Source organism: Erythrolamprus reginae, chromosome 2, assembly GCF_031021105.1.
Source record: "Erythrolamprus reginae isolate rEryReg1 chromosome 2, rEryReg1.hap1, whole genome shotgun sequence".
NCBI lineage: Eukaryota > Metazoa > Chordata > Lepidosauria > Squamata > Dipsadidae > Erythrolamprus > Erythrolamprus reginae.
In genome coordinates, this window is record NC_091951.1 from 135,683,207 (window position 1) to 135,707,839 (window position 24,633).

Here is a 24,633-nt window from a genome sequence, read left to right on the forward strand (position 1 = left end):
GTAATAATTTAGCATGCCAAGAAGGCACAGGAGTTAAAGGTTAGTGTAATGACACCGTGAAATATCCATCTCTTAAGACCATTGACAAGAAATCAGGCAAGTAGCTACATTACATGGCAAAATTGTATGCGAGCGCTTTTTAAAAATATTAAGCAAAAATCAGGCAAATGATCCAGAGAGGGAAATGAGAAGAACCATGTACATCAATTGGTATCAGTTAAAGCAGATTATTGTTCTCCTGATGCAAATGTGCTTTTTTGGATGTTAGAAAAGAATTAAATATTAATAATAATAATAATAATAATAATAATAATAATAATAATAATAATAATAATAATTTTTAAAAAACAGCTAAAAACCCTTATTTATAAAAACCAAACATACACACAAACATACCATGCATAACTTGTAATGGCCTAGGGGGAAGGAATATCTCAACTCCCCCATGCCTGGAGGTATAAATGAGTCTTGAGTAGTTCACGAAAGACAGGGAGGGTGGGTGCAATTCTAATCTCTGGGGGGAGTTGGTTCCAGAGGGTCAGGGCCGCCACGGAGAAGGCTCTTCCCCTGGGGCCCGCCAAACGACATTGTTTAGTCGACAGGACCCGGAGAAGGCCAACTCTGTGGGACCTTATCGGTCGCTGGGATTCATGCGGTATATGCAAAATACTGCATACTGCAAATATGGAGCAGTGAGAGCAAGCACCAACAACAATCACTGCTAATTGTTGTTAGTTAGCCCCTGCCTTTACACTTCAAGGAAACCCATTGATTCCTCATTGCTTATTTGGCCCCTATGACAATCATTAAGTGCTGTACCCAGTGATGGGCTTCTATGGGAACAGTCAGGAACGCAGTTCCAGTAGCAAAATTTGGAGCTCCACCCCAGAGCACCCAATTTGCACTGAAAGATGTTGAAACAAAATGCATAAGCCACACCACAATGTGGTAGTAAAAATTTTGGTAGCCCATCACTGGTTGTGCCTCATGTTTCTTGACAAATGTATCTTTTTCTTTTATGTGCACTGAGAGCATATGGACCAAAAACAAATTCCTTGTGTGTCCAATCACACTTGGCCAATAAAGAATTCTGTTCTGTTCTATTCTAAATCTATCTTGAACCAGCCCCCATTCCTTCCCAGCTTGGAGTAAGCAGTATTTAGCAAAATGTCTATTATATCCAATCTCTCCAAACGCATGATGCAAAGAAGTTGTACTATTGACTTCTTGGTGCTCTCTGAGCTTGTTTGTTTTTCTTGCAGATGTATTATTACCAAACTGGGTGACATCATCAGGTTGCTAATGAAACATGTACAACAAAACAGCCTAGTTCAGAGAGCACCAAGGACTCCATAGTTCAACTCTGAGCTATATAGGTGTTGACCCATAATGCAGATTCAGGAAATAATTTTTAACACTACATTATGCTTCAGAAAGAAAAAAAAAATATTGGGCAGAGACAGACAGCGCAGGCCTGATGTCTTTCCCAAAGGAGGCTGGAGCAGTATTTTGAGGGTATGTTTTTCACATTTCAGAAAACCTGGCAGTTACTGATAATAAGCTAATTTTGTCTGAGGTTTTTGTCCATCTATATCCTTTTATGTGCCCCCCAAAAGCAAAGAGAAGTTAAGAGAATCACAGTTCAGGCAGTTCACTTAGGACAGGGGTAGGCAAAGTTGGCTCTTCTATGACATGTGGACTTCAACCGCCAGACTTCCTGAGCCAATCATGCTAGCTCAGGAATTCTGAGATCTGACATGTCATAGAAGAGCCAGCTTTGCCTAACCCTGACTTAGGAGAACAATCTTAAGAAAATTAGAGGGCCACATATGGTAGCAATAACAAGAAGATCCTCTAAGTGGTTTGCAGATTCAGCATATTTTTCCCAACAATCTGAGTTCTCATTTTAACCACCTTGGAAAAATGGAAAACTATGTGTTTGTTTGTTTGTTTGTTTGTTTGTTTGTTTGTTTGTTTGTTTGTTTGTTATTTAGATTTGTATGCCGCCCCTCTCCGCAGACTCGGGGCGGCATACAAATGTTATTGAGCTCTGTTAAACTGACACACAAACTGTGATATTGGACAATGGTTATATGTGTGTGTGGAAGGGGCGGATTCCTCCTATCACTGCTATCGGTGCACTGAGCGCACAGTTTCGGATATTTTGTGTGTGCGCGTCCCATCAAGATTTTGCTTCACACATATGCAGGAACAAAAATGAGATTTTGGTGATGTTTTTGCTTCCATGCACAGGAAGCAAAGGGGGACATGCGTGTACGAGAGATTTTGGTGATTGTTTTGCTTCCATGCAAGCGCAGAAGCAAAAAATCGCCAAACTCTCACATGTATGTCATCACAAGATTTTGCTTCCTGCGCATGCGCAGAAGCAAATTGCAACGGAAGTGGAGTAACAACGCGGAGCTGGATTTAAACTGGGTCATTTTTATTAATTAAATAAACTTATTTAATTCAAAACTAAAATGGGACCCACAGAGGTCAACTAAGAACATTTGGGACAGAAATGACGTAACAAAAACTTCCTGAGCAACTTGGGGCGTAGCTCCATGCTGATCCAGGTAAAGGGGACCACACCCTCACCTGGATCCCAGCCATGCAACGCATGTGGGAAGTCTCGCCATCCAATCCCTGAAAGGCAATTGAAATGGGCGAGACCCAGAGGCAACTTCTCCCCAATTGCTCAGGCTGGTTTAAAAGCCACCATGAGCCCTTGGAGAGAGTCTGCCAATCATCCCCAAAGATGTCCAACGGAAAACATGCAGTTGCTAGCACCTCCCAATTTCCGCCCCTAACCTGCCAAGGAGGAGGGCCAGATCTCTATCTTGGCCCCCTGACTCCCCGCCCCTACCTGTGCCAGCTCACGCAGAGACCTCTGCAGGTCCTGTAAAAAGATGGCGTTCCCCTGTTCTGACAGGTGAATGCCGTCGGCACGATAAAGCTATGGCTGATCAACTGTAATATTGGGGTGGGAAACAACTACCCCACCCAACTCTCTAACTAACTTGCCAATGGCCTTATTGACCTTTCTCCTGACCTTGTGAATGGCCCTATGGGAGATGGCGTCCCCTATGGGGGAAGGATTTCAGACCAGACTACTTGCGTGGCTGGCCAAGCTAGATGAAGGGCGTGCAGGTCCTCATGGGCCTGACAAATCAATGCCAGGCCACCTAACACACACAGGTCATTGCCCCCAAGGTGCAAGACCAACCACCTGGGTGCAACCACATTGTGGCACCCGCCCAGGAGCAACAGGAGGAGCCCCTCCCACCACAGGCCTCTTCGTCTGAGCCAAGCGATGTTGACCCAACGGCCCAAAGACAGCTGGGTCCCCATGGCGGATCTTGCTGTAGAGCGGCCAGCCCAAAACATCATACTGCGGCCGCACAGCAACGCCGTCAGTTTCTCCCCACGAGGGCTATCTAGAAGAGGGCAGAGAAAGGTTAACATGCGTGGAATCCTGCTCATCAGAACCAGCAGGCCGAACATAAGTCAAATAGGCCACAGACCTCCAGCGACCGATCTCCCGAATTCGAGAACCCGGGAAGCCAGAAACTGCTGCGCTAGTGGCAGCTCCTATACGGCAGGGTCAAGGCTAATCGCAACCAACACCCTGGTCATAATCCCCCAAAATTGATACTGAGTGAGTGGGGAGCTATCCTGATGGCTAAAAAGATACCCCTGTCCCGTTCCTCGCAGATTACAAAACGAGGAAAGGGCAGCCACTGGACAGACAGATGTGTCGGCGGCAGCCGCTAAGACTACCCTAGACCCCCTACCTAACTGATCTGTTTTAGGCTGCCTTACCAAAAGAGAGACACTGGCGCCTTCGAACCGAAGGTCTGAAAACAGTAAGGCACAAACTGACCCGTCTCCGCGGGAGGAGGCCAAAGCCTCACTAACCTGGAGAGCCCCGAAGAACATCACATTAGCCACTGCCTAAAAAAGGCGGGCTTCATAGACAGAGGCACACAGCCTACTCCACATACTGTTAATGTCAGAGAGCGGTTGTAAAGTCAGTGCCTGTCTGCGGTCCACAGAGGGCCCGGGTTGCTCCCTAACCCACTCTTCTAGCATAGACCAGGAATGAGCAGGTAAAGATGAGTCACTGCTGGTGTGTCCCGAGGTCTACCCCCCACCTTCCTGACTCTATTCTGGTCCTTCTCATTGGCCAGCCTAGCCCTGGCTGAGGGATCTAACACCCTCCGCAGCGTAGCCACCAGCTCAGGGGCGGGAGGCAAGGTCCTTTGCTTCTTAGTTGGCCTTGCCAACTAAGCACCATATTCCCTAATACTAAATCCAAGTGAATAAACCAAACCCCTAAGTCTCCCTTGGAGAGGGAGTGCAGGGCCGACTACTATGGCTGTCACAAGGTCCACAGGGCCATGAAGCCCAAGGCTGCAAACACCCCCCCCCCCCGGCCTAACAAGGCCAAAAGGAGCAGCAGGCCTCCGGAGGGGCCGATTCCCAACCGGCAAAAAGCGGTCCCCAAAGGATCCCCCTAAGACCAGTGGGGGGGAACCAAAGCTCTTCTCGCCTCCAAAATGGGTAGCGAAGGGCAATCCGTCCCCTGAGGAATCCCCTGAAGGGAAGCTAAGGCCTTTATGCCCCAGTCCTCTTCACCCCCACAAAATGGCCGCGCCACGAGGCCACCCAAAATGGCCTCCAATCTTCAGCAAACACCAGCCGGGTGTTCACCTGCTCGTCGTTGGGGTGAAAAGGAAGCCCCCAAGCCAGCACAGCCCTTTATAAAGGGCTGGCTGGCCACGCCCCGACGATGTCATCAGCCGGCGCCAATGACAAGCATGGCCAGGATCTCACAAAATCTCGCGAGATCCCGGCCACTCAAGATGGCAGCTACATGAGGGACCGCGTTTCTCCAGCCTCGCTGCAAATCTGGCTGGTGGTAAGTCGCCAGCTGGGCAATCTCACTGGAAGGCATGCAAGCATACGCAATATACGTGAATCTGTGTGTGCAGCTCAATTTTTACTACCGGTGAGGCGTCCTTTACCATTCTGGTAGCAAACCACTACTGGTGTGTGGGTGTATAAGCTGTTCTGTTGGCTTTATGCCTGGATTGGTACAAACACAGTGTTCTTGAAAACTTTATAATGCACAGTATAAGATGTTATATTTCACACAATCTTAAAAATGCAAATCAGATAGGTTTGGTTTGGACTGGTTCTCACCCCCGGACCAGCTCTCTCAGCAGCACCATAGATGCCACCATCTTGTTTTTCACTTCTGCACATGTGCAGAAGCTGGGATTTTAGCACTGTGCATGCACACGCCACCCTCATGAAGCACAACGTGCCTTCATCCATGTGGTGCCTGAGGAAGCAAAGTGGCAGCGAGGTAAGTCAGAACCCACCACTGCTGCAAATGTTTTTTTAACTGACTAATATGCATTTCAGGAGAAAGATGTGACCCCTGACAACAGGCTGCTGATGAAAATGAAGAACCTCTCATGCCCACCAGAATCTTTGAAATACTTTACCGCTGGAGAAACCACATCTTCTATCACAGACTTCTTTCTTGCTCTGACCCTCTGCAACACTGTAGTGGTCTCTACAGCAACTAAACCAAGGCAAAGGGTAATCTTTCATTTTCACTGCTTTGCTAATCGAGGAAGAATCTTCTATTAATTTATTCCATGTAATAATTGAAAGCATATCGCAACCACTCTCAAGCAGGCTAGGAAAGAAATCTTACTGTAGTTTATAACAAAGGAGAATGTTTCCTTATTTTGGCCTCCTGTAATCCTAATTGATGCCCCTACCTTCTTGTGTGAATGAATTTAGTCTATACTTCCACAGAAAGGGAAGAGAAAGGGCAAGTTAAAAAAAAACACTGTATAGAAACAAGTTTAAACAATCCCTTAATCAAGGACAGTACAAAATAAAACATATAAATACTTTATACAATTTTATTGATCTAAAAAAATACACAATTGAGAAAAAGGTTGTTGGACTTACCTGATATACCCATTTTCGTAGGGTGGAGCTAGCCTCCAAGGATGGGAAGACACTACCCATTAGCCAATCAGGACTGAGTCTAAAAAGGTATAAATTGTGTCCCTCTACCTAGTGACCCCCTTCTTTAGGCAAAGGATAACAGTAGTGCATCTCCTGCATAGAATAGACTGGAACAGAAGCAGAATACATAAAACAGAACACAGACCTCCATGTGCCAGCCAGGGCAGAAACAATGGAAGGGGACTTGGAGGCTAGCTCACCCTAAGAGAAGAGGCATATCAGGTAAGTCCAGTGCCCTTTCTCCATAGTGGGTGGAGCTAGCCTATAAGGATACCAAAGCCCTGTGTCCCTAGGGAGGGCGATTAAACTCGTCTGGCAACCCCAAACTCAGGCCTTTTGACTTGGCCTTGACCTGCTTGGATTCCTTGTCCACCATTTCCTGTGTCAGCGGAATGGACAAAATGGCGAGTGCAGCAAGGAACCGCCCCTTAAAATGGCCACTAAAATCAGATAGATGGATGGATGGATGGAAGGAAGGAAGGAAGGAAGGAAGGAAGGAAGGAAGGAAGGAAGGAAGGACAGATGGATAGAGCCCTTCAGAGTGGTTACATTGGCTGGAGGCTTGCCCTATGGTTGGACATAGCATTCGGCACTGCTCTCAACCCAGGAGCAGATGACAGCGATCACTGGGGAGGTATGAAGATAGATCTAAGGGGGAATAATCTGACAAGATAGACAAGATCTAGAAGCTAGCTAATCTCCAAAGGATGGGAGAAAAGCACACATCCTTAAGCTGAGAACTGAGCCTAAAGAAGGGGGTTACTTGGCAGAGGAACACACTTTATATTTTTTAGACTGAGTCCTGATTGGCTAAATGGCAGTGTCTTCCCATCCTTAGAAGCTAGCTCCACCCACTATGGAGAAGAGAAGACTGACATTCAACAGAATATATTGTTGGAATCTACAACAAAAGAAACACCTTTTGAGATGAATTAAGCAATTCTATTTTTTTTCTCTAAATCTTTGAGGGGGAAATGAGAATATCAAAAAACCTGGCTCAAATCCAAAGTACATCCATTTGCAGAAATGAAAAACATCCACTTTTAAGAAGAAAAAGATGAAACTAATTAAATTTACATTTTAAAAAAGCATCAATTTCTTTCATTACGTTTTTATGATTTATATTCTCATGTTTAAAAATGAACTCACAGATTTTCTAAAAAATTCTTTTAAAAAACCCTCCCCCAAGCCAAAGTATTTTTTCTCTACTAAATTATGAAAAATCAAGTCAGACAAATAAGTTTATTTTAAATAATACATTTAAGCTACCTGTGCTTATCAGTTAAAATATGCCAATTAAAAGTCTCTAGCAAATTCAACCTGAGAAAAAAGAGATCCTTTCCCATTGGAGAAACCCTGTTCTTAAAGGGAAACTAATGTATTTAGCTAAACTGATTAATAATCAGTGGATATATTGTATTTCTTCATTAGAACAGAAAAATTAATGTATTAATTAATCTGGTCAAAGTTTAAGTCATATTGCAAGTTTTTAATTTTATTAGAAGTTTTCTTTAAAAACAAGATAAATTTTTATTACAGTCTCCATAAGATCTTTCATACTACTTTATCTTCATTTGGGCATAAATTCCACTTAAACCCTTACAAATAACTTTCACCTCAATAAATCTATTATGGTCTTCAGTTAATACAAATTCTGGTTTCAGTTGAGGATTAAGCCGAGTGATTTAGAGCCTTTCACTGAGGGAGATGGGCAGTTGAGAAATACGACATATAAATAAACAACTAAAACATTTTATATAAAACAACTCCATTTCTTTTTTAATTTCTGCTAAAATAAATTATTCACACAAGTTTTACAACTTTTTTTCCCATGTGTGGCTTGTGGGGAAATTATATCTTGTTTTTTTTAATGATCTTTTCTCTTTTGAGAAATATTTGCTCCATTTATATTTCACATTAGGCATTTGTAATCCATAATCAACCTCAAAATTTAGAATAATCAATACATGTATGAGGTGCTACAAAGTCCCTGAGGAGGACAATGTCTTCAGAGTGACTCAGAGCAACCCAGCCAAGGGGGGGGGGTCACTCACGAACGCCAATCCTAGAAAGAAGACTTGGACACATTTTCTCTCTGGGTGATGTGACACAGTATTGAGCTGTGTACCCCTTTTTATTTGGGAGCATAAGCAGATGGGGATAATTACATGTCAAGTGATATACAAACATCCAATAACATAACTTCAAACATGACATATCTTTGAGTCCTTCCTTTCCCCAGATATCACAAACCAATTTCCTTGAATAATTTCCTTTGAGCAAATGTTTCTCACACCTAATTTCTCTGAAGCCTTCTGCCTTATCACAACCAATCTCCTGTTTACCGTGGTCAAAGTCTTTTATCCTGTTTTGCTTCAGGCAATGTAAATTTCCCCCTTTGGTCGTATAATGTCCTGTTTGGAGTGATGTATACTTGTTTATCAGTGAGATGTTTATTGAACCCCTTTATGGTCAGTTGTCTTCCTGTTGCAAATTTCACCAGAAATACAGACTAAGCAAGTTAATTCCGTCCTATCCTGGCTGTAATAGAATCAGGGTAAGCAGAGCATTTTATGCTAGAGATCCAGATATATATAATATGATATATTCCTATTACAACACGCATGCTATACTGCAACATATGTAGCACCTAGTTTGGCATCATCCCTTTCAGTTTCTTATTGTACCTGCTGAAGATATTGTACAGTCTCATCTGAGCCCTCCATTTGAAACACTCCTCTTTCAATTTTTCTAAAAGTTCCCTCACTTTTTTCTTGCAATTTTTCTATACATCCCATCTTGAAACTCACTTGTTTTGCCAAACTATTGTTGTATGCACTCATAAAAGGCCTTATGATTGAGAAAAGATAATGCTTGGCTTTCTTCCTCCACTTCCCCTGCTAAACATTCAACACAGCGTAACCAGGGATTGCTTCTAACTTACCTCATTGTCGGTTTGCTTTCTCCTGCACCTCATGGCTGCGCCTCAAGGGCATACGCTCTTCGCACACATGTGCGTGCACAGTAGGAAAAAATAAGAAAAGAATTTAGAAAGTCAAAAACAAGATGGTGACATGTGCAGTGCCAGAAACTCAGCTTCTGCACATGCACAGAAGAAAACAAACCTGAAAAAAATTCAAAAGAAGATGGCGGCTTGCACAAACTGGCACCAACTGATCCAGTCCCATGATGTCATCATGACATCACCAGCAGACTACTATCAGTTCAGACAAACCAGTACAAACCGGGAGAAATCCATCTCTTAGCGTAATACAATAAAAGGAATTTTAGAACATTATGAAGAAACTCTACAATATTAGCAAGATGGTAACCATGGATAAGATAAGCCTGGGAATGTTGTTTGGTCAACTCTATCATATTTTATATACACATTTTTCCTCGCAGAGGCTTTTTTAAAATAAAAATAATCTTTTCTATACATTTATATAGAAACTGGGTGTAATGAATGAACAACGTGAAGCTGAAATGCAGTAAAATGGGTTGACTCATACTATCTTTAATTAATTCTGCCATTTAAAGTGAATAGGAGCGTCATTTAAAAAAAATCTTTCTACACAATAAGAGAACACATCATCTTCCCTGCAGAATATGAGTAGGCCATTTTTCAGTCTGTAACAACAGTGTGGTTTCTTGCCTACACTAAGATCCACAAGGGCATAATAATGTTGTTACCACATCATAGCAAGCAAGACCAAGACTCCCCCTGGGCATGTCCATACACAGAGGGGGGAGTGGGTTAAGCGGCAAAATTGGTATTGTAAATAAACCAAGCAGATGATTAAGGAAACCTTTTTAACCACCATAGACCAGTAAAAAAGCATAATCATTTGAAAGTTGGGGGGTTTTCTGAGGCTTAAGGCCCTCGCTTTTTCCCTTAAACCATTTACAGAGATTAAAATATTGCAAAAGTACCCAGAAATTTCAGCCATATCCATTCTGTCTCAATCATTTAAAAGGGTGCTATATATCTTAGGAAACATTCTCTAATGGGTTTATAAGTACACTGCTCAAAAAAAATATGGAACACTCAAAGAACACATCCTAGATCTGAATGAATGAAATATTCTCATTGAATACTTTGTTCTGTACAACGTTAAATGTGCACAACAGCATGTGAGATTGACTGTCAATCAGTGTTGCTTTCTAAGTGGACAGTTTGATTTCACAGAAGTTTGATTTACTTGGAGTTATATTGTGTTGTTTAAGTGTTCTCTTTAATTTTTGGAGCAGTATATATCAATTCCTAAAGCTTTGATTTTTATCTAAATAAGGGAGCCAACAAAACTCCACCTAATCGAGATGTCCAATTAATAAGTCCCTTGGTTTGAGTAATGGCATTACTTGGCACCTTTTCCATGTTTGCTAATGTGAAATTGTCCAAATTCCTATTAGCTATGCTTCAGAATGTTTGCTTTAATTAATCCCAATTCCCTCTTTTTTCTTAAGGTTACGACTCCATCACTGATGAAGCAGTCAGGACTCTCCCTGGAGAAAATTCACCAGCTGTTCCAGAGGCTGAAGTTGGCAAGCCTCAGCCAGCTATCAGTTCAATCAAGTTCAGACTTGGGAGAAAGTATTAACACAGAGAGCAGCACTGCCTCTGCGGAATCAAAAATGAAAGATGAATGTCCGACTCAAAGCTGTTCCAGCTTAACCGATGATGAGAGCCTTAGAAGGGAGTCCTTCAGTGAGAATGACCTCTGTGGGGTTTCAGATCCCTCTCCGCATGAGGGGAGCCTTGCAGGCAGAGACCATGAGCCTTTGCAGGGAGAATTTTGTTATGAGGCGGAAAGTCCAGATGAAGCAGCTTTAGTCCACGCAGCCCATGCCTACCAGTTTACATTAGTTTCCAGAACTCCTGAACAAGTGACTGTGAGGCTGCCGGAAGGGACTCTTCTCACCTTTGACCTCTTGTTCACCTTGGGATTTGATTCCAGCAGGAAGAGGATGTCGGTGGTAGTAAGGCATCCCCTCACCAAAGAAATCATAGTCTATACCAAAGGGGCAGACTCCGCCATAATGGATGTATTGGAAGACCCTACCAAAGGTACAGAACTAATGAACTAGGAGGAAGGCATAGCTTGAATTGTTGGACAATATCTTCAAGATTTACAGGTTTCAGTTTGCAGCAGAAACAATACACTTAGAAACCTTAGTAGTGAAAATGAGAGCACATATGTTGATTTACATAATTTAAAAGGATATTGAACAGACTAATTAAGAAATTTGTTTTTATGAGCACTGTATCAAAACAGTAAAAAGCAAGCATAGTGATTCTCGAATAGGACAAGATAATAATAATAATAATTATTATTATTATTAATAATAATAATAATAATAATAATAATAATTTATTATATTTGTGTGCTGCCCCTCTCCGAAGACTCGGGGCGGCTCACAACAATGATAAAAGCAATATTATACTGGCACAAACTGGTAATTAATGGTAAGCTTTTAATAATAGAGATCACATTCTAGGGGAGGGATGAGGAACTGCGTGACCTGGAGAGCTTTGTGGCTGCTACTTCAATAGCCCTAGCTAAAATGCCCAAAGGTGAAAATTGCTTCAATAGCATCTTAAAAGCCCTCAGTTTCTGGGTTAGGTGTAATTAATAAGGAGCAAGTTTCCTCTGCACATGTATAAACCAGAATCAAGTATCATGTGTGGCTAATGTTTAAATTTTGACAGGGGGAAAAAATGCCTGAAGGGATTTTTTTTTGTGCCTCAAAAAAAAAAGTCTCTGTTTTGTGATGCAGAAGGGTACTTAAGTATTTCTTAAATCTGTGATGAGAATCAGCAGATTTCCTTTGTATTTCACAGCTAGCGTGGCCATGAGAAAAAGGGTCAGAAGAGTGAGAACACAAACACAAAAACATTTAGATTGGTACGCACGTGACGGTCTGAGAACTCTATGCATAGCAAAGAAGGTAATTCTTTTTTTTAATGAGAATAATAGCAAAAATAATGACAACTACTTCAGAAAATGGCTTGTTTTGACACTTTGAGCCAGTTCCCCAATGGCAAATGTGTTGTTACCTAGATTAATTTCCTACAGTTCTTACTGCTCCCTCATCTGAATCATCTTGACTAGGCTGTGGCCTAGAATGGAGCTCTTGCCTCACAATCCAGTCATCCAGCCTTCAGCGGGAAAGTCCCACTTTCTGATCATTTGTCCCACGTCCCACAGCATTTGAAAAATGTCCCGGGTTTTTTTGAAGATCAACTGCCACGCAGAGGTAGCTGGCATAGCAGTTGGTCTTCATGGGCGCCTCCAGGGCGGGCAGCCTCCCATCAAGCCCCCCCCCCACCAGCCTAGATATGCTCCTGGATATGACCTGGGCAGATCCCTGAAAAGGTAGGCGGAGCTGGTAGCCAGTAGGAAAAAGCCAAATTATTTGACAAGCCTCGGCAGCTCTGGAGGTTCCTCTTCTTCCTCCGCCTCCCATGTCAGTCCTTCTGGCCAGCTCCTTGGTTGAGAAAGACTTGGGAGGCTCAGCTGCTGAACCCCTTCTTCTCCCCCCTCCTCTTTTTTCTCCGCCTTCCCCCAACTCGGCCACAGCACCACCTTAAAACAAACTCTTGATCACCCCTTTGATCCCAGCCTTGCTGAAACAACAGAGGAGGCAGGGAGGAAGAGAGAAAGAGAGAGAGAGAAAAGAGAGGAAGGAATGAAGGGAGAGAAAGAAAGAGAAAAGAAGAAAGAGGAAGAGACAAATAGAGAGAAAGGGAGGGGGAGAGAAAGAGAGAGAAATAAAAAGGAGAAAGAGAGAGAGAGATAGAAAGAAAGGGGGTCAGAGGGAGGGAAGGAGGAAGAGAGAGAAGGGGGCTGCTGAGCCCCTTCTCCCCCCCCTCTTTTTCCTCTGCCTTCCCCCCAACTCAGCCATGGCACAGGGAAGAAGGAAGAGAGAGGGAAAGAGAGAGAAAAAAGAGAGGATGGAAGGACAGGAGAGAAAGGAAGAGAAAGGAAGAAAGAAAGAGGGGGAGAGAAAGGGAGAGAAAGGGAGGGAGAAGGAGGGAAAGAGAGAGAGAGAGAAATAGAGAGGGAGGAAGAAAGAGAGAAAAAAGAGAGAGAAAGAAAGAGAGAAAGAAAGAGAGAAAGAGGAAGGAAGGAAGGAAGGAAGGAAGGAAGGAAGGAACGAAGGAACGAAGGAACGAAGGAACGAAGGAACGAAGGAACGAAGGAACGAAGGAACGAAGGAACGAAGGAATGAAGGAACGAAGGAACGAAGGAACGAAGAAGGAGGGAGAAAAATAAAAAATAGAAAGAGAGGGAGGAAAAGATTGAAAGAGAGTGAGAAAAAAGAAAGGAAGGAAGAGAGAAAGAGAAAGAAAGAGAGATAAAAAAAGAAAGAGATTTTTTTTTTGCTCCATATCGACTAAATTTTTAATCAAGCCCCACCCCCCACCCCTATCAATGGTGTCCCTCTTTACCAATATTAAAATCTGGTCACTTTACCAGGCAGTTGTGAGTTCAATCCTAGGTAGGGGCAGATGTAGAGTCTCCTGCTTAGCCAGAGGGTTGGACTAGATGACCTGCAAGATCCTTTCCAACTCTGTTAATCTGTAAAATCTTAAAATGAAGCTAAAGGAAAGCAATACTTTAATGCAGTCTTTTGACATCTGTTCTTCTATTACTAATTTTTGAATGTCAAAAACTTTTGCAATCAAATAGAGCTTCTCTGTTGTTTCTTGAAACATTTGGTATTCCCGGCTAGGCTGATTAATCATAGTGCAAATTACAACGTGCAGTTTTTTATCCTGATTTAGTTTAGAAGAAACCTCAAAGCCTGCATAAGCATTTCTGGACTGCTCCAGAGAAAATGATATGTGAATTACAGTATTTGGCTGATGATCAGAAAAAAAACTGGAAATGTTATTGTTATTGTTCTCAGTAGCAGGGAGTGTTAACTTGAAATACTAGGAAAATAAATATTTTCATTTTGGAACCCTACCCTGATAGGAGAAACAAACAGCAAAAAGCCCATCATCATTATTGAAGACATGCAGCAGCTTATCAGCAAAACTCATCTGCCTTTAACAAATCCACCTTGCCTCTTTACAGTATGCACAAGGTGGTATGCAAAACAATGCAAAAAAATATTTTTCCAGAAGGAAAAACATGCAGCACCATTTGCTCTTAGAGCAGTTGTAAAATCAAACATCTATATTAATAAAACTATTTTAGTCTGACAGTGGAAAAGTGTTAGAGAAGGGACAAAGCTGGATAACGCCAGAATTTTTGGAAGAGAGGTCTTTTTGCATTCTTCCCTCTGATAATAACAGAATGGAAAGAACTTCCCCAAAGGATCTTAAAGCCTGAGTAAGGTCATATGGGAAACTTTTTTTCTCTCTTTCAAACAGCCTGATTCCCAGATTGTGGAAAGCTTTCTAGGGGATAACTAGCACTTTGAACTGTGGCCAGAAACAGCTTGGAAATCAATAATGCTCTTGCAGTAAGGGAGATGTGCCCACTAAAACTGAAGGTCAATTGCCTGCCTGCAGCATTTTATGCCAATCAAAGTTTCTGAATCACTTTCAAAGGTTAGTTTGTTGCGGTTGTGTTAATGGCTGCTCCTATATGACATAATGAAGATATGTATCATCATCTAACATCTCCAGGAATAAGTGCAGTTGGCACACTAGCTGTACCTGTGCAAAGGCACTCGTGGCCAAATTGTGACTAAAAAGAATCACAGTTTTTTCCAACACAGATGGAATCCCTGATCCCCAATCTGTCTTACACAGGAACATTTCCAACTTATTTGGATTAAGCTTCTATTTGTTGTCCTCTCATGTAATCCTTTATTGATAGTAGTAGGTATTAAATAGCCTTCTTGGATTTAGGTGAAAAAGACATACAGAATTACATCTCATTAGGATTTGGCAGCATCAGATGTCAAGTCTCCAAGAAATTTTAGGAGAATTTTAAATAGAGAAAATGAAATTCTGAGGAAAACTATTATCACCTTCCAATAACATCTTCTAGATCAGTGGTTCCCAATGTGGGACCCACACCCCAAGGGGGGCAATTTGATTTTTAATGGGGGCAATTGGAACCTTGTTTAAATCAAATTAATAGCATTTTAGGCTTCCTCTGCATAAATAGGAGTTTCCTTTTTGAATAGTAAGAATTATATGTCACAGGAAGGGGCATAAGGATTTTAAAGATGCTTAGTTTGGCCATGACCAAAAAAAGGTTGGGAACCATTGTTCTAGATAGTTCTGTATCACCATACACCAGGTCTCCAAGTCCCATCCTATAGCAGAGAGAGACTCTGGAAGAAAATCTTAATAATAATAAAATGCTGTAATATTAGTATCAATAGTATTAAAATCATCTAGAATTCAACAAAACAAAAGAGACATTTTCAAAGTCTGATATTTGGTACATATCATCTGCCAAAGTGATACCAAACTCTGTCGATAACACTTGCAGTAATGTAATTAAGATATGAGGCTTTTTATTATTATTCCAGTTTACCTATTATGGTTTTCTTGCTCAATTGATACCAAAACACAGAGCTCCTGTATTCTAGGATTGACTCTGTTATTAAACAGGGTTAAACGTCAGATGATATTATGTGAGTGGTGAGCAATAGCACTTAGACTTATATAATGCTTTACAATGCTTTACAGCCCTTTCTAAGCAGTTTACAGGATCAGCATATTTCCCCCAACAATCTGGGTCCTCATTTTACTGACTATAGAAGGATGGAAGCCTAAGTCAACCTTGTGCCAGTGAGACTCGAAGTGCCAGACTGCTGGTAGTCAACAGTCAGCAGATGTAGTCCGCAATACTGCATTCTTTCTCCATATTGGGTGAAGCTAACATCCAAGAAAGAAGACTGAGTCTGTCAAATTGTAGATCTCTGCCTTTGGCTTCCATTACCCCTGTTTGACTCAGTCCTTGGCCTGAAGGGATGTGTGTGGAATTCTCCCATTCCTGTTTGTCTCCACAGCTACGGATTATTGTGAAAAACATCACAGTGAGTTATTTCTCCCCAGCTTGTTCTAATTAACATTGATAGAACAGTTGGATTGAGAGCATCTTAGTAGCTTAAGATCTACCATGGGAGCCCTGCCTTAGCCGTGTGGTCTGTTTTACACAAAGCGGGGGGGAGTGTTCCCCATTGGCGGAACACTTAGAGCTTAGCACTCCGTTCCTTTATCACACAAGCGAGTGGCTCTGTATCTAAGGCTGCAGTTGTGGCCAAAGGAGCTTCTGTATTCCACTGGACATCGGATCGGAATCATGGTGTGGAGCAGCTGAAGCTGTCAACCATTTTGTCTCTCCTGCCTGTTGCTGGAGCCTAAGTGCACTGGTGTGCCTTTCATCCCCTGTCCAATAGTCTTTCCTTTCTCTCACTTATCATATATATTTTCTTTCTTTCATATATCCTCTCCTCTAAGTTCACTTTACCTTATAAATATTACTACATGTCTATTTTTCTTCCTATGTATTTGTGTATTGGACAAATGAATAAATAAAATAAATAAAATAAAATAAGTGCTCATGAGACCAACTGGCCAAATGAATTTTACACTCCGCCATTGTATCGCCAATGGTTCAGGGAGGCAGTGTCTGATGTTTCTGGTGGTTGCGTGAGCTTTTGTGCTCAGGCAATGCACTGATTCCTCCCTTCAGCTTCCAGAGCCTTGCTCCTTGCCAGGTCTCCCTTTGCCACACTGCACAGACTCCAGGCGGCTGATCATTGACAATTTGATAGGTCATTGGAACCACTCAACAGCTGATCGCTAGCTTAACCAAGCAGTTTTGGCAGTGATTGGGAGACAATTTAGCCTTCAAGCCAGTCTAGACATTAAGTGTTCACCACCCAGCTAGAGAACGTTACCGCAGGCACGTTGCCATCATTAAAGGGAGTGTTCCTTGATGTGCTTTTTCCTGCCTCATTAAACAAAATGGCAGACAATCAGGCAAAAGGCAAGTTGGCCAAGACCAAACGAATCTCTAAGCAGGCAAAGGAGGCCCCTTACACCTCTGCCTGAAGTGCACCCAAGCTCCTCAGGACAGCCCCAGCATTCAAAAGATAAGGGACACAGTCACTCAAATAAAAGCACTGACTCTCCTAAGCCCTCCAAGGTGGCACAGAGGGATGAATATCAACATGACAAAACCCTGCAAAATATTTATGACAGCTCCACCCATGACCATGAGGGTGATTCTGCACCAATTCAGGCTTCCTTGAGCCACAGCCAAGGCTGTTTCAGAGTGGCTCATGAGGGTTCTGCCCAGTATGTCCACTGTGAGCATTTTTCACTGGACAACCCATACCTGGTGATTGCTGATGCCAGTATTTGGGGATTACCTGCATCTAGCACTAGCCATGATATGCCAAGAGACCAATCGAGGCCCAAGGCCCCAGTCACTTTTACATCCATGGTGACTGGCCTCAGAGTTCCAGACCCACCAGCTTCTCAGGCCCCACTCAATATGCAGGCGGTGAAAGCAGACACCATTCATCAGAAAAAAGTCACTGGCCTTCAACAACTAGGCAGACTGGCTCAAGCGACATCTGACATAGCCTCCACTTCAGGGTAGACATAAGACGGGAGAGCTTGTTATCCTTCATGATGAGCATGTGACCATTATTCTCCCAAGCATGCAATGAGTGTGAGGTCCATCTGGAAAATCTTTTGCACCTGGTGCTCCACAGAAAGATGTTCTCCTGTGGATTTGTCTATCGCACAGCTCTTTCATTTCTTACAGCAAGGACTGTAGAAGGGGCTTCCACTAATTCAATCAGGTGGCAGCTGGTGACTCTATCCTCTGGGTTATATCTTATCCTTATTTCAACATCCCACAATCCACAGGTTTTTGAAAGGGGCTACTAACCTGTGCCCACCTATCATCCACAGGTACTTCACCTGGGATCTCACGAAGGTTCTTCTGTCCCTAACAGGGGTTCCTTACAAGCCTTTGAGAACTACTTCTCTTCATCACTTTACCCTTTAGATGGCGTTCCTAGTGGTAATCACCTCTGCCAGGAGAATTTCTGAGCTCCCTGCTCAGAAGACCTTTATGTATTTCACTCCGACAAGGTGACCCTCCATCTGGACCCTACGTTTATGCCCAAAATAAATTCCTAGTTTCATAGGGCTCAGGAGATTTTCCTCCCTAATTTTTGTCTCCCACTCCTTAGAGAGACAGTAGCACATCCTTGATGTCCGGAAGGCCTCAACATTAAGCGCAGGTTTAACCTGGAACAAACAGAGGCTATATTTGTCTCCTTTCAACTCACTTTTTTGAGGCAGAAAGTCTCTCCTTACACAGTGGGACGTTGGCTATGCAGCACCATAGCAAGGGTCTATGTCTTGATATGCAATCCTTGCTGAGACCAACTAGGGTGATGGCACATTTAACATGCAGTGCAGCTACAAAGGCGACATGATCCATGGAAGCATCCATAGAGGAAGTCTGCAGAGCAGCCACTACAAAATCAATGCATTTGCATTAGTGGAGGTGGCATGTGGTCACTGGATGCTCCAACATGTTTATTCACAATATGACAATGCTAACCAACCTTAGCCCTTCCAATGTACAGACATGTTTTGGTATGTTCCATTCTTGGATGTTGGCTTCACCCATTATGGAGAAGGGATGCTGGCCTCACCTGATACACCTCTTCTTGTAGGGTGGAGCTAACATCCAATCCCACCCAAGTCAGTCTGGGCTGCATTCCGGGACATCAAATTGTGATCTTTTATTTTGTGAATGAATTTTGGGGTGAACATATGCCGAGTCTGTCCATCAGTCTTTGCCAAAGAGGGTAATGGAAGCCAAGGGCGGAGATCTACAATTTGACAGATTCTGTCTTTATTGGCTGAAGGAACAGTGTCATCCTATTCTTGGATGTTAGCTCCATCATACGAGAAAAGGTGTATCGGGTGAGAGCAACTCCCCTTCTGATCGCTGCACCATCACAGCTCACAATAGTTTGGAAGAATACCCATGATGGCAAACCTGTGGCACGCGTGCGAGAGGTGGCACATGAGCTGTTACCCCAGTTCAACTCTGCCATGCCTGCGTACATCCCTCCCACCAGCCAGCTGGTCTTCGGATCTCTGTCATGCATGTGTGAGAGTGGGATGCATGAATGGGGCCACGCATACATGGGGAGGCACATGCAGAGGGGTGCATGGGGATGTGCATTCATGTGTGAGGGTGGAGTGGATATATGGGGGCACACATGCATTGAATTTTGGGAGTTTGGGCACACACACTTTGGGCACTCGGTCCGGAAAAGGTTAATCATCATTGCTCTATACCCTATCACCTACCTTGGATGCCATGTATGAGTTGGGGGCCCTCAGTTTCAATGGAGGATGCTATTCCATTATCAATGCTGAAATAATTCTGTTTCTAGTCTTGTTCATAAACTTTGCAAAGATGTCCGGGGTTTTATTTCAGACAGCATGTTCTTAAGCTTGCTTTGATCATAATTCAAAGTACAGGACCTCATCTATGCTTTATTCACTGAGAATCCTTGGACATCATCTCATATAAATGCCTCTCAGGACAGAATAAAACTTCAAATTCTTCTCTGTCAGCTCAGATACTGGCATTCAGAAACTGTAGCTCATCTCTTAAATCAGTTTCTCCTACTGAAAATGCTTTATTTCCCTTCACTAGAATTTCTCTGTATTCCCAGAATTCTTATTAAAATAAACCATAGCTGTATCTGCTTCAAAATTAACTCAATTTTTAGGACATAATACTTCATCAAATCTGTTGCTTCGGGCTGTGTGTTTGTAATGTTGCATACTTTGTGATTAGTTGTCAAAATGCTATTAATTGCTACCTGACGCTATTTGTAATTGTGAAGTAACACTACCCTAACTTTTATAACCTGTCATAGTGATAATGTATAAGAATTGAAGTTGGTAACAAATGTTCTAATGACGGACTCAGACTAGAGATACTGATCTTCGCCGGCCTAATGACAGGCATTCAATATTTTCACTTACATGTTGACTTTACACCGTGACAGATTTTAAATGAAGAGGAATTTCAAAAATGGCTCAACTTTCATCATGAGGCAGAAATAGCTATTGACAATAGAGACGAACTTTTAATGGAAGCAGCACAACATCTGGAAAGTAAACTCACCTTATTAGGTATCTTGAAGTATTTATTCATTCTAAACTAATTAACTTGATAGTCATGATTACTAATAAATTACTTATATTGGGCCCTAAAATTACTTGGAAATGAGGCTTTATTTAAAACAATTCTTACCTGTATGATTTGTAAAGGAAGGATTATTATCATTGCGGTCTATGATATGCATTTGTAATGCATAATCCCCAATATTAACATAATATACAATACAGTGGTACCTCATCTTACGAACGCCTCTTCTAACTAACTTTTCAAGATACAAACCCGGTGTTTAAGATTTTTTTGCCTCTTCTCTTCTTCCGAACTATTTTCACCTTACGAACCCAAGCAGCTGCTGCTGGGATGAAGGGGTTTCTTTTTTTCCCCCTTTTTTGAAGAAAGAAAAGGGAGGGGCAGCTTGGAGGAGTAAAGATTTTGCATGCTTGCAAAGGCACTGAAACGGTGTCTTTTGAAAAAAGAAAAGGGAGGGGCGCCCCCCTTGCCTTTCTTCCTTCCCACTCACCCTTTAGCCTAGCCTTGCTTCTTCCACCCGCCCCCTTTAGCTGCTCCTCCCTGCCCTCTGTTCGCCTCCCTTCTAAAGTTTGGGATTTTCCTGAAGGATTTGCACACATTATTTGCTTTTACATTGATTCCTATGGGAAACATTGTTTCATCTTACGAACTTTTCACCTTACGAACCTCCTCCTGGAACCAATTAAGTTCGTATGATGAGGTACCACTGTAGTTGGAAATCAGTATCTCAATACAGGTTTAAATTTAGTGTTACCTGGTTCTGAGTCAATGTACCACCTGTTTGGGGGGGTTGGACTAGATGATCTACAAGGTCCCTTCCAACTCTGTGAATCTATAATCTGTAGCCTGCCAATTGCACCTCAGAAACCCAAATCATGAAATGACATCATTCATTACACTACAGCAGCACATATGTCTTATATGTCATATCTTCTAAGCACCGATGTAGATAATTTTGTTATGTTCTGTGCTTTGTACCAATCTGGACTCCTATAAACCTCAGCTGTCAATCACAGTTCAGCTATCCAGCTTTTATGTGATAGTTTGTATTCAATATATAATACTTAAAATTTCCAATAACGTTATATTGATCCCAGTAGGAAAGATGTTATTGCTCTTTCAGTAATTATTTTCCATGTTCATTTAGTCAAGTTATTTTAATTCTGGAACATCTCAAGCCAGGGAATACAGTTTTCTAAGTTTTGTGTTGAAACAATAGATAACCTGTTTAGTAAATGGTTTTCAGTTAAACAGGTCAGCTTTCCATTCATTTTTCTTTTATCCTTGTGTAAGTTTTGACCTTCTAACAGGGGTGGGTTCCAGCCAGTTTGGACTAGATCACCTGAACAGGTAACGACCTGCTGGTGATGTCACAATGGCGTCATAGATCCTAGTCCGTGGGTACTGCCATCTCTTTTTTTGGATTTTTTTTTCTGAATTTTTTACTGTTTACTGTTTTGAAGTTTTTTCCTCTGCTGCAGCCCACCCTCCTGCCCACAAATTCATACTTACCTTTGCCCGAAGCACAGCTGATGAGCTCCTCAGCTGTAGTTCAGGCTAATTATAACTATTTAGCATGCACGGAAGCAGAATTGCACAACGAGAAGCGCATATATGGGTGAGTGTTTTGAGCGTGCACAGTGGTGAAGGTAAATGGAACTCACCCCTGCCTTTTAAGTTCATCATCCAAAAGATAACAAAAAGCGAAAACAATTGTTTTTGTGCAATCCTATGCCACATTGCTCTATCAGTGGTGCATGTTATGTGTATAATGAGTGTACCCCAACCCCACACTACATACAGAACAAACTCTTGGCATATGAACCATTTTGCATAAGCCTATTGTAGGCATGAAGAATAATCTCTTGATTACAACTGTTTTGCTGTCTCCTGTCATATCTGCCTGGCACGTTCTGGTTTCCATTGATTAAATACTGCCATTTATCTAGACCCCAGGGATGTGCCTTCTCTGTGGCAGCAATCAATAACGCTGCTTATTTCCTTTTCATAAGGAGCAACAGGGATTGAAGACCGGTTGCAAGAAGGAGTGCCTGATACCATTGCTGCCTTCAAAGAAGCTGGAATCCAAACATGGGTATTAACCGGAGATAAGCAGGAAACAGCTATCAACATTGCCTATTCTTGCAAACTTCTAGACCAAAGAGACACTGTCTTTACTATTAACACAGAAAGTAAGGTAGGTCCTAATGGCCAGCAGGGAAAATATGCCATAGTAGGTAAATAATTTCTGGTGCAAAGGTTATTCAGAACAGGGTTGAATTGTAGAAAGAGAGTGAAAGAACTGAATCCAATGGTATATTCCCATGGGTGAAAGAATCATTTGATGTCCCCAGAAAGCTTCCCTTCCCATATCTATTCAAAATCTGTTCCAACTTCATAGTAGATTTTGAAGATGTGGGAAGTCATGCAGAGAGGTACAGAGAATTCTCATTATATGAGTCAATCTCTGTTTTAGGTATGTACTGTACCATTGGATTCCATACATACTTTTAGAAGCAGCCCTGTATCACCATCTTCAGAACCCAGGGAGATCTTGGGAATACTAGCAACAAACTTTAAGATTTTGATATCATCATGTGCCTTAGGCAGGTTGCAAATCTCCACATGCTGTTCAGGTTTTGCTTGATGCTTAATCATAGGCTTGCCATCTGTTCCTTATTTAAGGAAATTGATTCTTATTTAGAAATACTAAACTTCAGGACTAAATAAGTAATTCTTCTCTGAAATAACAAATGGGGTAAACCTACTTGCCAGATAATATTTCACTTTACCAGTGATGTAATAATGATAAAGGCTATTTAATTCATCTGCAATATGCCATAAAACAGTACAATTAATCACGGAGTATATATGCAATAGTATTTAACTCAATGCATCAGCAGTGAACACACTGCAATTTCTTCTGAATGTACACTAATGATAGCAAATATTGTATAGCATCATTTATTTTAACCTGCTGTCCTCTAGATACCTTTATTTATAATCCCAATCATACCAATCCATAGTCTCAGATCAGTAGCTCAGGTCACACATATGGTAAGAATTAGGAAAGTACAAATTAACTACACATTATGAATGGGGTTAAAATTAGCTTGGACAATACACCACATCCTCCAATTTTGAATTGTCACTAAATAATATAAGTAACTTGTTGAATGGCTTCTCTAAATCAGCACTTCAATTTATGTGGTAGTCCAATGGAATGAATGCATATAAGTAATTCAAAGCTTAGCATATGCTGTTTCATATCAGAATTCTTGTTTGCAGTGCCATGTACCTTCACAACTTATTCAACTTTTTTTTTCCATAGGAAACTTGTGAATCGCTGCTGGACATCATGTTGGAAGAGGTGCAGAAGGGTCGAGTAATTCCTAGAAAAATCTGCAGTATTTTTGGCTTTAAGCTGCCATTTTCTTGGTCAACCACAAGACTTCCAAATCCGATTATTGGACTAGTAGTTGATGGAAGAGCTTTGAATATTATTTTCCAAGGGAAACTTGAGAATAAGTTTCTTCAACTTACAAAATATAGCCACTCAGTTTTGTGCTGCCGATGTACTCCCTTGCAGAAAAGCATGGTGGTCAAACTTGTACGGAATCAGCTCAAAGTATTGACCCTTGCAGTAGGTAAGCATCAAGTGCCCTCAAGTCACTGTCAGTACTTAACAATTACATACTGTGATAGATACATTTTCTCCAGAACATACAGTATCCAACCTTGCCTATCATTTCCTATTGTCTATCCATCTGGTTTTATTGGTAAAATATAGGAATAATTTACCATCACCTTCTCCCATTCATTATAACATGATGCTTTTATCTTTGTCATTGTTAGTAAAGTGATCAATCTTCCTACATCACTGCTGCTCAGTATAGGTGTCTGGTTGCTCTGGGACAGTGATGGCGAACTTCTGGCAAATGTGCCACAGGTGGCACGCAGAGCCATATCTGAGCCATGTCAGCTCCAGCGCACATGTGTGCGCTGGCCAGCTGCTTTTGGGGCTTCTTTTTGGCTGTTTTTGCTCTCCCCAGGCTTCAGGAAAGCCTCCTCAACCCTAGGGATGGCAAAAAACAGCCCAGAGGCCCAACTGGAAGTTTGTTTTTGAACTTCCAGTAGGCCCATTGAGTTGTGTTTTTTTTTTGCTGTCCCCAGGGTTCAGGAGGCTTTCTTGAATCCTGGGGAGAACAAAAAACAGCCCAACAGGTCTACCGGATGTCCAGAGGCTTCAGTGAGGCCTCTGCTTTATGTGGGGTAGCACATGGAGGTTGTGCACATGAGCGGGGTAGCACATGGGTTGTGCACATGCACAGGAGGAAGGGCGTTGCATTATGTGTGTGGCACATGCACACATGCTATTGCATGCATGTGCATCCTTTTGGCACCTGAG

At 42.1% G+C, this 24,633-nt stretch overlaps 1 protein-coding gene across 1 annotated transcript in view; it reads left to right on the plus strand.

Annotated features, from left to right (window-relative positions):
- Positions 1–24,633, plus strand: part of ATP10B (ATPase phospholipid transporting 10B (putative)) — a 120,994-nt gene that overhangs the window by 80,790 nt on the left and 15,571 nt on the right. Inside the window, 6 exon segments of the mRNA XM_070739482.1 lie at positions 5,431–5,610; positions 10,519–11,119; positions 11,894–12,000; positions 20,083–20,209; positions 22,238–22,422; positions 23,557–23,872. Of these exon segments, the coding sequence (XP_070595583.1) occupies positions 5,431–5,610; positions 10,519–11,119; positions 11,894–12,000; positions 20,083–20,209; positions 22,238–22,422; positions 23,557–23,872 (1,516 nt within the window).